Here is a 13,835-nt window from a genome sequence, read left to right as displayed (position 1 = left end):
AGTCTCAAAGCTAAAATGCCAGTGTCCTATTCAGTTTGGGTGGGTAGTGGGTAGGAAAGGCTTCAATGAAATTATGAACCCCAATCAAAATTGGACTATTATTGCTCTACACTATCATTCAAAAAGAGGGCGACAATTTTGATGGGGGATGAATATAAAATAGGGCCTAGTATTATTTTGGGAGTCTATTAAGGACCATAACCGTAACCGTAACCCTGACCCTAGCCTAACCTTAGCTAGGACACTGGGGGCAGCGACCTGCCCTTCCTAGCTTACATCAAAACAAGTTTTTAGCATAGAGTATGAAAATAATATTTTCCTATGTTTTACATGCTATATTATTATTATTATTAATATTTACATCATTTTAAGCATAACCCATTTTTTTCCAATTTTGGTGGGAGGTACACATGGAACTCTAGCTAATGGGTATGCCAAGAGGTAGAAATGTAGGCAAAATTGTTGAAATTATTTAATTCCATTCATAAACACACACATACATCAACAGGAATATATAGTCGACCCCGACAAAAATTTTCTTTTAATTTTTTTATTCTATTTCTCTTTACACCTTATGTTCAGTTTGTCGATGAATCTGCCATGGCTCCTCCTCTGCCACCGCTACGTTTTAAACTACATGAAAGAGTGACAAGGACACATCCACAGCACTCCACAAACAGAGAGGAAGCCGACAAAGCAACACCCAAGAAGAGCGAATGTAACAAACTAGACAAGAAGAAAACTGCACAGAGGGAAAATGGACAGAAGAAAAACAAAAATCGAGGGCTAAATGGACATTGGACAAAAGAGCAGAAATTAATTTCAAACAAAGAACATGGAGAAGACAAGAAGACTTGTCTGATTTCTCTTTATTAGTTTTCTTAGTTAGTTGACAACTAGTTGATGATGTTAGTGTATATAAGGTCAAATTGTGTAAAGCTTCACTTTCTTCTTCTTCTTCTGATTAAGTCTGCCTTCTTTCATACCAGAGTTACAAAGAATTGAAGTCTGTGTAACATAGGTATTGTTCCGCAGGTGTGCAGTAGATATAATTCCAAAGAACTGTTACAATAGTGTTATTTGTGGGAACATACATAAAGTCTATATGTGTAGGTTTTAACATCTCACACCACAATAAAGGAAATCAGTTGATATGTCGTAGTGTACCTATGTTACAAAGACATACTGTCCGTGTAACATAGGTAGTACACTGTGGGCGAGGTTGTTGACTGAAAACCCCTGATTATAACAATAAAATCATGTTTTCACTTGAATACCCATACAAATCACTTGCTTCAATTGTGGTGCTTTTAAGAATATTGTCATTGTGTCACTCTTGATGAAAAAGTTAAACCTTTGATTGAAATTGTTAATGGTTTGTAGAAAAAAACATGTTAATAAAAGTGGCTTGCAGTTGACATCAGAACATACAATCTTACTAATAATGATCTCATGCGCCTGTTAAATAACATGTTGATGTGTTATGGACGAAAAAAACGTGGATGTGTTCATTGTTATCATTTCAGAACACAAAATTATGAAGGATGTCAACAAATGAAGTCCGTGTAACATAGGTATTTTGCCATACCTGTTTACCCATGCTGACTGAAAGTGTGCGAAGTAATAAACAGATTTCTAGTGGAATAAGTTGAAGAATGGGAGTAACAAATCAGGGGGAAAAAGGAAATTTCAATTTACCCAACTTGAATTTTCAACTTGTATGTCACAATTTCAGTCCCAACCCCATGGAATTACCCAGGGGGAGAAGGAGGAGGAGGAGGAGGAGATGGGGAGGGGAGGAAGAGAAGGAAGAGGAAGAGGAGGGGATGGGGAGGAGGAAGAGGAAGAGAAGAGAAGCGAGGGGAGGAAACAAGGAAAAGAGAAGTGGAGGAGAAATGCGAGAAGGAAAGAAGGAATGTTAGAATAGAAGGGGGATGGAAGGGGAGATGGAAAAATAGGGAAGGAGAAAGAGAAAGGAGAAAAGGAAAGGGAAGATAGAATGGAAGGGAAGAAAGAATGCAAGAGAAGAGAGGTAAATGATGAGTAAAAAGAAAAGATGAAAGAAAAAAGGAGAGGGTAAGTGACAGAAGGAAGGAAAGGTAGAAAGGAAAAGAAATAGAAGGGGAAAAGCAAGAGGGAAGAGTAGAAGAGCAGAAGAACGAGAAAAAAAGAATAAAAAGTGAGAGGAGACGAAAAAGGGAAAAGAGAAAGGGGAAGAGGAGGAGGGAGAAGAGAAGGAAAAGTGGAAGAAGGCAAGGAAAGATAGGAAATGGAAAGGGGACAGACGAAGGTAGAGGAAGAGGAGATAAAAGAAGGAAGAAAGGAAAGAGAAAGTGGAAAAGATGTGGAAGAGAGGGAAAAACCAGAGGAAGAGAGAGAGGAGGAGGAGGAGAAAGGAAAATAAGAGAAAGCAGATATGAAAAGGAGCAGGAAAGGGGAGTGGAGGAAAGCTCAAGAGGAGGAGGAGATAGAAAAGGAAAAACAAAGGAAAATGATAGTGGAAAGGGGAATGGAAAGGATGAAAAGGCAAGAAAAGAGGAGAAGGAACAGAAGAAAAAAAGTGTGTGGATAGGGGGATGGAAGGGAGGGAGGAAAACGAAGATATGATAGAAAAGAGGATGAAAAGGAGAGAAAAAAAAAGGTAAGAAAGGAAATGGAAAGGAGAAGAAAGAGAGTGGGTGACTTGAGGGTGAGGGAAAACTGGTTAGGTGGTATTTTGTGCTGTCCCTGTGAACAGGCGTGCTCATTAACACGAAGGATTACATTCACCGGTAGTCACCGGCACCTTCTAGCTGTGCTACATAGGAAGTGACACACTACAATTAATTTAACCCTTGTAGTGCCATGGATTCCTACAAGCCCTTGACATGCTGTACAATGTATATGGCAAGCAAGTTGCCAGTGGTAGTGATAGAATCGAGGACATGATACCTGGAATGTTCAAGCCTCCCATATCACTCCTGTATACAAGGCAAATGGCATTATGCGGATTAAAATTAAGGTACATAGGGCCTCCAAGTTTTGTAAAGATAAGTGATGTTTTTATTTCATGTTGAAAATGAAATTCAAAAAATTGGTTAAGTCACTTTTTCCTTATCCTAAATGTAGGCAATTGTAAAGATTTAATTCCTGTCCAAAAGATACCATGGAAACTTTGATTAAACTGCAAAGCAGAGGTTCACATTTAAATGTCTGTATAATATTATGTCATCTGGACTTGTCCATACATTATGTAATAGATAAATTATTGATTTGAGAGTAACATAATTATAAAAATGGTAGTTTCCATGACTACAAATACAAAATGCTCACAGCTTATTGGCTGTTGTCATGTTCCTGCCATGGTAACCATGTTTGATATAAGTTGCAGTTGTGGTTAAGCACTTCCGAGAACAGGGCCCAAGTACAACGTAGGAGTTGAAAGGGAGTGTGGCAGCGTCGTACTGCTGCCTTTAGAAGACGAGCTCTCTCTTGTCGCAAACTCAAATTGAACTCAAAGTCGGTGATTTTGCACCTTGCGCATGAAGTGTGACTCACCATGTAGGTGGCTTAATTGATTCCACCAAGGACTTACCCTCTATTAACCCCCCCCCCCCCCCAACACACACACAATCTCCTTTACCACTCCAGCATACAGTCTGATAGTGAAGTGTATGAGCCTGTTTCACCAATAGATATGCATCAAGCATAAAGCTCATATCTATACATTGGATTTTTTTCCTCCTTCAGATATGGTGATAATATTTATGAGCCTACCACAATCACGCCAAAGATACAATAGCAAAATGAGACAGGAAAAAGTCTTTAAAACTGACGATTTTGAAAACATTTAGCAAATACCAGTTGCTGGATTCCCTGAAATATACTATGCTGTCGTAGAGTGCCAAGTCTAGAGTGAAACATCCTTCTTGGGTGTGGGAATTGCTTCAAATTCTAAGGTTTTAGTTTGTTTGAATTCAGCAAGATACTGGTAGTTCTTGAGTAGGCCCATGTTATACTTAGTCTAATTGTGCACTTCTTTTATGAGGTTTTGCCACCCGGAAAAAAGTGGGGATTGCTCCAAATTGTAGTTTGTTGGAACACAGCAAGATACTGGTAGTTCTTGAGTAGACCATGTTGTAGTACATTTTAGTTGAATTGTGCGTTTCATGTTATAGGGAGGTTTTGCCATCCAAAATAATATGGGGATTACTCCAAATTATAAGGTCTTATGTTTGTTGGAACTAAAGCAAGATACTGGTAATTCTGAATAGACCATTCCTTGTTGTACATGTAGTAGTCTAATTGGAGCTTCATTTATGAGGAGGTTTTGCTGCCAGAAATAAATTGGGGATTGCTCCAAATTATAAGGTTTTAGTTTGCCGGAACTCAAGCAAGATACTTGTAGTTCTTGAGTAAACCCATGTTGTACCCGGTACCATTCTTATTGTGTATGTCATTATATTACGAGGAGGTTTTGCCACCCAAAATAAAGTGGGGGTTGCTCCGAATTCTAAGGTTATAGTTTGTTGGAACTTGGCAAGATACTAGCAGTTTCTGAGTAGACCATGTTGTAGTACATTGTAGTTTAATTGTATGCTTCATGTATGAGGAGGTTTTGCTATCCAAAATATGTTTCAAGGAGCAGAGAGAAACTAATTAATTCAGTGTGAAATTCCCAGTTTGAATAGAATACATCACTGGTAAACAGCCTTTCTGGAAGTTAAGCTGTGCTTTGGAAACGTGGGTCTATTATATGTGACCCGCTACAACAAAATGATCCTAAAGTCGGGAGAGGTCGATTATTTGAAAATTGCATGGTATAATCCCCTAATTTTTCTGCTTTAAATTGATATATAACACATTTTATAAAAATAATCGGCTGCGGAAATATCGATGTTTAAAAGAGAGCATGTCGAGACGTCTGGAAAATCACTGTTTCGAGAAAAGCGCCCTAAAAGTCTTCCTTTCGACGCAATCGCGATCAACACACGCAAGTCAGTTTTCACCTCTGGACAATAGAAGATAAGCCCTAGCAACCCCCGAAGAGTTCATTCAAGCACATCAGCGTCAGCGGTCTCCTCACCAACCAATCAGTGACCAGGATGTGAGAAGCGGCTGAGCATAGCGCACCCCGCCCGCACGCACCAGTCGACTGGGCAGTGTGCGAGCTTCACGCTTCGGTTAGCAGCAAGCAGCAAACTGACCAATGAGATCACTCTGGTCGTTGTTAGGGGCGGAACCTATCTGTGGCGCTCAATCCAAATTTTCGAACCAGTCTCTGCTTCGTTGAAACGCCAAAAAACATGGCTCAGAAAAACGCTATTTTTTGGTCTTTCCTTTCATCATTTTGCTTCAAAATTTCAACAGATGATAGAAGACATGTTAGTGTCCAATAATATATCAAAATCAGAAAATCGTTAGTTTTGACCAATTTTAATGCTCTGACTTCAAACTCGATTTTCACGGCTTCGACCGTGCGCGACTTTAGGACCTTTTTGTTGTAGCGGGTCACATATGCTGTTGATGACAGCATAACAGACCCCTACATGGTTTTGTGTATCTTTATATCCCATTGAGGAGGAGTCTTGGGGTCTATGGGAAATGAGTGTTGTAGTGAAATCAGTTCATCCTCAAGGGTTAACAGCATAATTTGTTATTTTAGATAATTATTATAAAAGAAAAAATAAAGAATGTAGCACTTGGCAAGAAACTTGACTACATTGGTGACATGTGAATGTCATTGGAATTATCTTGTAATGACTTGATCCCAGTAGATGATAGGGGAGGACTGTAGGCAATGTACTAATAACTGCTGGTCATCCGTAAAGACCCGCAATGATAACGTAACGCTATTAGTACCAAGGTTACAGGTGGCTTTTACCCCAACAGCTGACGTGCCGATGTACTTTTGCTGGGACCGATCAGCACCGCAATATGGCATTGACCACTGGAACAAAAAAGAGCAAAACCAAACAAAACAAAAACATAATGATAGAAATAGAAATATAAAAATAATAGAAAAAAAATGACCAAAGATTTCCCCAGAATTCAGTTAACCCGTTGGGGTCGAGTCCCGAGTATACTCGGGCACGTGTCTATGGGAAATGTGTGTTGTAGCAAATTGATCTGCCCAAATCCTCAATAGATTAAATGTACGTAGCCTCCAGAACATGTAAAAAAAAATCTCGTTTGAGACTCGGTCTACTGGCTTAACCCTTTCATTGCTATACCAAGGACACCTTTCCTGTAGTAGTGTGTATACACAAAATGAGTCAAGAGGTCTCAGGCAGGATCTAACTGAACAGCGCCATCTACTGTTCAATGTACACACAGCATTTACAATGTACATGCATACCCTTTTATAGTGCACATATTTTGCCCACTTGTGGGCTGTTTTGTTGTATGACACCAGGCTGAACTTGTTTCCTGTGCAACATTTTGGCCCTGAATTCACGCTGAATGCAGTAGCATAACTTTCCTCACAGTCTCCTTACTTGCAGAGTGTTTTAACACCACTTCTAGCATCAAAGTGGCATCCTTCTTTAGTTGTACATCGATGTAAATACAGGAGTGAGATGGCAGACTGGAAATCACATAGCTGCCAAGTGTTTCTGATTCTGCAGGATCTGTAGGTTCCAAAAAGAGACTTGATGTGTCTATGTATCTGGACAGAAGACTATAAAAAGCCTCTATTAATCCTTTGAGGACAAACTGATTGTGACACAACACACATTTCCCATAGGCACTGGTAGTGCTGCAAAGTCTTTCCACTTCTGCAGGAGGCACCAAAAAAAAACAATTGCTTTGTGTCTTGACATAAGACTATAAAATGCTCTCTTGTCATAAGACTATAAAATAATGATATTATAAAGATAAAGGCGCAAATATTCATATCTGAATGACGCGCCTCAAATACAAAAACAACAAAAACAACAACAGCCCATTAAGGACAAACTGATTTTGCTCCCGCAAACTCAATTTTCCCAGAGACACCTGGCCAAGTATACTTGGAACTACACATAGTTTTCCAAATTATGTTAATTTTGGAATCAATTTGTCCTGTTGAGATTGTAACACATAAGTCACTGATTTTGCTCTTTGAGAACCTTCCCAATGTTGATATTGTGTTGATGATGCAAAACTTGTTGTGGCATATAATCTTACCATATGGTATTCAGCGACTCTGACCCGTTGAGGACGGTTTGATTTTACTACAACACACATTTCCGATAGACACCTGCCCGAGTATTCTCGGAACTCATCCTCAACAAATTAATCCATGATGATTGTAAATTATTTTGGTGTGGTCCGTCTTCTCCTATCTCAGCTGTTCGCTACGGACGAGTGCCGCAGCGGGGCAAGAAGAACGGTCCCGTCGGGACGCTCACTCCAGGGGGCGCCACAGCCATGCGCAAGAAGAGCACGGACTCCGAGTACGGCCCCAGCGACAGCGACGACATCCTCCAGCCCTTCCCGCCCATGCCGGTCAACGGCTCCACGACCTTCGACCTGACCCCGCCACATTCCATGCACGCGATGAGCGGCGGGGACTCGACGCTACACCTCAAACAGGCCGAGATGTACGACCTGGTCAACACGATCTCATGCGCCTTCCGCATGACATGTCTCTACACACCCTCAAATGCACCGTACCTCAGGGGTTTCACTTTTCCACAGGTGAGCTTGTCACAGCCGTTATCCACTTTTACCTGCAGATAAAGTGCGTAAGACAAGAGCTCTGTGATTAAATCTGTCATACTTGGAGAGCACTGTGTATTAAAAAATGTCACCAAATCTGATTTTGAAAAACTTATGAAAAAATTTTGAAAATATCTACACAAAATTCATTTTCAAGATTAGCTCTTCATGGTCCAAAGAGCTGGTGCTTCATTACTTTAATACAAACAAAAACTTATTAACCCATGTAGGATGGGCTGATTTTGTTTTAACACATATTTCCCAGATACACTTGCCGGAGTATACTTGTTTTTTTCCATCAAGGGCCTATGTACATGACCATAATTTGTGAGTTTTTTTTTTGTTTTTTTTTTATTTGGCTCGATGCATTTCAAGTTGTGTTTCCAATATCATAAATATTCTTTTAAATATCATAATAACAAAAAGGCACTGTAATACAAAATATATGAACATAAATTGTAAAGCAGAAAACAAAATTGAACTTGTATAAAACTATTTGAAACAAAATCTTATTGGAAAACAGGGGCCCATGCAATTGCTTTATTTGCATATGGATAATTCCTCCAGTCAATTGTACCACAGTTGTGTAAGTTAAATAAACCCAGTAATATCAAACACAGTGATAGTCCTACTGGAAAGCCAGTGTGATAGATAAAGGACAAAGTGTGTTATTGTGATCCAAATATCAAGATCTCGGATCAGCGTGTGGCAGGTTATCTATGCAAATGAGGCATGCTAGTGGATGTGTCATCCTGAACAAAGACTTCAAAGCATAAAATGTACATTGTTTGTCCCCCCAGGAAAACCAGAACTCGCACTTCGCCACGGAGGACATGGATGCCCGCGGCCGCAACCAGTGGGTCCAGCTGTCACAGATTCTTGACCAGGCGGTCAGCGGTCAGGTGGAATTTGCCAAAGCCATCCCAGGTTTCAGGAATCTGACACAGGATGACCAGCTCTTGCTCCTAAAAGCAAGGTGAGACACCTGCGTCCAGAAAAGTCATGCAGACAGTCTAAAAGACATTATACATCATTAGCACAATCAATATGACACTATACACTAACACAAGCAATATGACATTAGACACTAAACACAACCAATATCACATACCCAAACACAACCAGCATGATATCATACACTAACACAACCAGTATGACATTATACACTAATACAATCAATATACATGAACACAATCGATATGACATTATAAACTAACAAAATCAATTTAACATTATACACTAACAGGCAATATGGCATTATATACCGACGTACCATACACTAACACCACATTTTCTAAATCTGCTTCCTTCCGAATGTATTCTCGACAGGGAATGTGCTAGTTTAAAATCCATTTATCTGTATATTGTATATACTTTGTATTCTAGTCCAAATCGAGGGCCAGGTACATGTAGTTAAATTTGTATGTTTGGATATTCATATTATATTTCTTTGATGTTTGTGATCAATTTGCAAGCATTTTTATCCTGGTCAGAAATGTGTGGCTATTTCCTTGATTTCTTCAATCTTCAATCTCCATTAGATGTTGAAGTAAGATTGTGCCTCAATTTTAAAGTATTGTTATTTCTTGAGGCAGTTGTCATGCATATTTCTTGATGGCTTGTGACAATTTCTCATTGACGACAGCTTTTTTGAGATGTGGGTTGTGAGGATTGCCCCTCTTCTGATGATCCCTGCTGCACCACCGGCCAGCAATGGAATGGGCCCTCTGATGACATCACTGACTCTGGACCTGCATGCAGGAACGGGCGTGGCCACCACGGGGTCGCTGCTGTGGCAGCAGCTCTACCACGTGGTTGGGGGAGACCTGTATCACGCCATGCACCAGTTTGCTCAGGAGTTTAACCAGCTGGGCCTCCTGGAGACAGAGGTGGCACTCTACACAGCATCAATTTTAGCGGCAAACGGTAGGCATGCTGGTTCTTCCCTTTCTGATGCTCCTTCTAAAAAAACTGTCACAAATTTTGCACAAAGTAAAATGCACAAAAATGTGTTTGTCTACACAATGCATTGAATGTCAGACACCAGTTCATAAAAGCTTCATGCTGCAGAAAAGGTGTCAGCTCCAATTCACAAATCTTTCTGGTCTTACAGTAATTCTCCCTCTCCACAACTGGAACTAGCAATGTAGTCTCATGCCGTACCACTCCTTTCTTCTTCAATTTCCCACTGTAATCTTCCCCACTTCCTACTCCCTAGCTTTTTCGACTGCCTTTCCCTCCTCCTCCTCCTTCTCTTCCGTCCCCTCCTCCTCCTCCTCTTCCCCTTCCACCTCAACAACCTCCTCCTCCTCCTCTTATTCTTCTTGTTCCCTAAACTCTGTCCTGTAGCCTTAATCTTCCTGTATGTGACCCTGCATCACAAAACCAACAGCAAGTCGCCAGACATGGATTTTTAGTTAAGGGCAGATATTGAAAGAGCAGATTCTAAGCTTTGAAATGATGTGTAAATCAATTCAAATGGACTCTCCTAACCTATCTAAATATTGGAAAGAAAGCACACACTCTGGAAAGGTGTGAACTCAGAAAAAAGGCTCTGAAGTAGAGGGTCTATTCAAGTGCTTAATCTTTAGAAACCGTGCTGGCTGTGTGACGAATGGGACAAAAAAACAGGATGTAAACCACCGTAACAACAACAATGAAGGGATTATCAGTTTAAGCTGAAATTGAGCATGCTTAATTAACACATTCTGTCCATGATATGTGCCAACCTTCAAGGTGGTAGCTCTATCCATTCAAAAGTTAATAGAGTTGAAACTGAAGGGTAAGTAAAGGATTTTAAAGAAATGAAAAGGGCCTCTGAAGACGTACTTCATCGCACTACTCCACAAAAAAGGGTTGTAGAAAATCTGTTGAAAACACATTTTCCTGATCGTTTTATGACCCCAAATTTATGAACAATGTAGACGAAGAATAGCTCTTTCAAAAAGAATGGAAAACTCAAGATTGACCTTTTTGAACTGTTTCACCCTTTTGAGGTCTTCACGCAAAATCAAGGGCTGCGACTTTGTGTTCGTTTTGTGATGCATGGTCACATATGCTCCTTTTCCTCCCCTTCTTTCCCCAGTCCACTTCTTATTCCAATCTTGCATCCATTTTCCTTCCTACATTTTGTAAATCCCCTGACAAAGGTGAAATGAATGCTGGGAAATCTATTCAAGGTAAGGGGTTGCCAGTTAGTGGAAGAAAACTGTTTGTAAATGTGATAAAATGTAGGATCTAATAATTGTATTTTTGCAAGCAAGATGTAGGCCTACACTTCATTTCTAAAAAAGTTAGCACTCCTACCTCACCCGAGTGTGAATTTCTTAGAAAGACTGACATTAATGAAAAGGGGCATTACATAAGCTTGCTAATATTCTTATCATAGCAACTGATTGACAAGTTGTCCTATGTCAATAAGAAAGCACCAAATCAGTAAAAAAAATCATAAACAACTTGATGCATTTTTTTTTTTTTGACTTGGATTCATAACTTTGTTGAGATTTGTTGGAGAGGGGTGCTAAAGATTTGACTCCGTTGCATTTCTCCACCAGATATCATGGGTCTGGGTAACCCTCCGGCGGTGGCCGAGCTCCAGCACCAACTGGTGGAGGCGCTGCAGGTGCAGGTGGATGGGAACCACCCGTCCGCCTCCGCCCCCCTCATGGCCACCCTGTACGGGCGGGTCCAGGAGCTGCGGCGGATCGGCGGCATGCACCGGGACTTTGTGATGGGCTGCTCCCAGCGCTGGCCCGAGCTCTGCCCGAGTCTTCCAGCCCTCTACACGGAGATGATGGACATCACGATCATGTGATCGACGGGGCGGGAGAAGGCGGAGGCAGCCGACGCCCCAAGATGCAGATATTGACCTGAGATAAGATGGGGTGTGCAGCTGCATCTATCCAATTGTGATAACAGGAGCAAAGGAAATACGAAGGAAACGGGAAGTTTGCCGGAAGCAGAAATGATGCGAGAATATGAGCAGAATGATGAGAATGTGATGAAGTACATTTTTTTTAATGAAATGAATGCCTCTATTTGTTCTCTCTTTGGTCACCAGGAGAGTTGACCCTTTAAGAGCTACATCCTGAAAGGAGGAAACGGAGATGAGACGATGATACAAAGGAGTAGAAAATACAGATCTGGAAGAAAATGAAATTACGATATCCTCATTGTGATGCTCATTACGAATTTTCGTTGGTCATCGCAGGGGCCAGGGATGCAGTGCGGAGATGCTGTCAGCAAAGTCTCGGATGTTATTTCCTTTGAGAGAAGAGCGGTGTTTCAATGTGTGAGATTATCAGTGTTATGATTTCCTGTGTGACATGAGAAAACGAAAAGTAATGTCGGTGTTGGTCGCGTCTGTATGTGTGGAATTTTGTGCAGTTGTTGTAACCTACAATGTACCTTGTTCCTGTTGTGGCTCTTGGATGTCTATCGATGTTGAGTCGTAAGAGAACTCTCTGCGATAACTTGAATGATGGAGATAAAAAACAAAAAATCAAATATTCAAACTGTGTGTGAATTCAACTAAAGCGTTTACAGTTCAGGGGCATTTTATTATGTTAGTGAAATCCTCACATCAGCATTCATCTCTTTGTTTACTTTGTGAGTATTATTATCTATAGTACAAGCTTACAATATAAAAAGTATGTTTATATATCTGGTATGTTTTTTGCTTGTAGAAGATAAATATCAGATTTCATCAGTGAACATGCATGACGTGGTGCCAAAAGATATGAATGCAATTTTGAATGTAAGTGTGATCTCAGCTAATGAGATGCCATGTCTGGTTGCCATAGTAACTGGATATTGTAGCTCCGTAGCTTGCCTAGAGCAATGGCTTGTAATGTTTGCATATTTAAATGTGGAGCAAGAAATATGCTTAGCATTGCGAGATACACAGCAGAATGAATGGATGAAAGAAACCAAGGAACATTTAATTTTCCTGTATATATGTTACTATTCTGTATATTCCATGGTAGGTGTTTATAACGGCAGGGATATTTTTAGTGTGTTTGTGTATGTGCATTATATACATACAACTCACTCTTTATTTTTTTTTTCTTTTAATGGAGGGCATTCACAATCAGAGATATTCAGTGATACGTCTGCTTTAAATCCATTTCATCAGTGATAACTGCATTATTTGTTTGCAAGCAACAAATCACCTCATCAGAAGTGTATAATTCCGCATTGATACTTGTAAAAAATATAATGAAAAAAAAAATCTACATATAAACTTTGTTATGTCTGTGATAAGCAAGTTTGTTGGTGAAAACAAAAACAAATGATGTCATCACAAGTTAACAAGTTGGTAACCAAGCCAGTGAAAGGTATAAATAATATATAAATTTACTTATTCATTTCAAGACACTTCATCTCCTCTTAACCCTTCCAGTACTGTTAGTAGGATACCTGAATGACAGTTGAAATGTTGTGGAATATAAACATAATACTATTCTAACTAAATAACCAGCTGCGATTGTAGCTTCAGCAATCTGATTGTCTGCACTCACTTGTGCGGAGTCCACTTGCTGGTAATACTTTTTTTTTTTAGGCAACATTATTGTTACCATTACAACTAATTCTGTTCACCTGGTTCATTTGATAAAACAAACTCTTTATCAGAAGAAAAAATGCTGTTTAGAAGGAGATCATTTTCAATGGGCAATGGAAAAAAAATCAAATCTTGACATTGTTTATTGTGATGCATTTCAGGCTTAGATTTTTTAAGAATGAGTGAAACTTTCTATATATTTATTTTTTAAAAATATGATAATGATAATGATTATAGTAAACAATTTTATATTGTTATTCATTATTGATACAATAACACTGATAATTAAAAATAATGTCATTGCAATATCAACAATTGATGTTATAATTACATTTATATTAGGATTGATAATGATAATTATACCAATTATTGCTGTTTTATTATCATTATCATTATTATTATGACTATTATCATTAGCATCATCATCATCCTTATATTTCACATTTCATGTGAAAGTAAATGGAACACCAGCTAGTAGCATACCTGAGAACTGAATGTGGTTCCCTAACAGCTTTAAAAACACTCTTAGCTGTAAATGGGTTAAGACATTGGAGTCTCCCATTAGGGAAACTCGAAAGGGAGAAACATTTCATTC

General features: G+C 39.5%; 1 protein-coding gene across 1 annotated transcript in view; it reads left to right on the top strand.

Annotated features, from left to right (window-relative positions):
• The window catches only part of LOC140235851 (nuclear receptor ROR-beta-like), a 176,180-nt gene extending 164,686 nt beyond the window's left edge, over positions 1-11,494 (top strand). The window contains exons 6-9 of the mRNA XM_072315849.1: positions 7,310-7,659; positions 8,481-8,656; positions 9,326-9,606; positions 11,235-11,494. Of these exons, the coding sequence (XP_072171950.1) occupies positions 7,310-7,659; positions 8,481-8,656; positions 9,326-9,606; positions 11,235-11,494 (1,067 nt within the window). The remainder of the gene's footprint in view (positions 1-7,309; positions 7,660-8,480; positions 8,657-9,325; positions 9,607-11,234) is intronic.
• The last annotated feature ends 2,341 nt before the right edge of the window (positions 11,495-13,835 follow it).

Source organism: Diadema setosum, chromosome 12, assembly GCF_964275005.1.
Source record: "Diadema setosum chromosome 12, eeDiaSeto1, whole genome shotgun sequence".
NCBI classification, from domain to species: Eukaryota; Metazoa; Echinodermata; class Echinoidea; order Diadematoida; family Diadematidae; genus Diadema; species Diadema setosum.
Note: the sequence above shows the minus strand (reverse complement) of the source record. Positions and strands in the feature narration are given on the sequence as shown.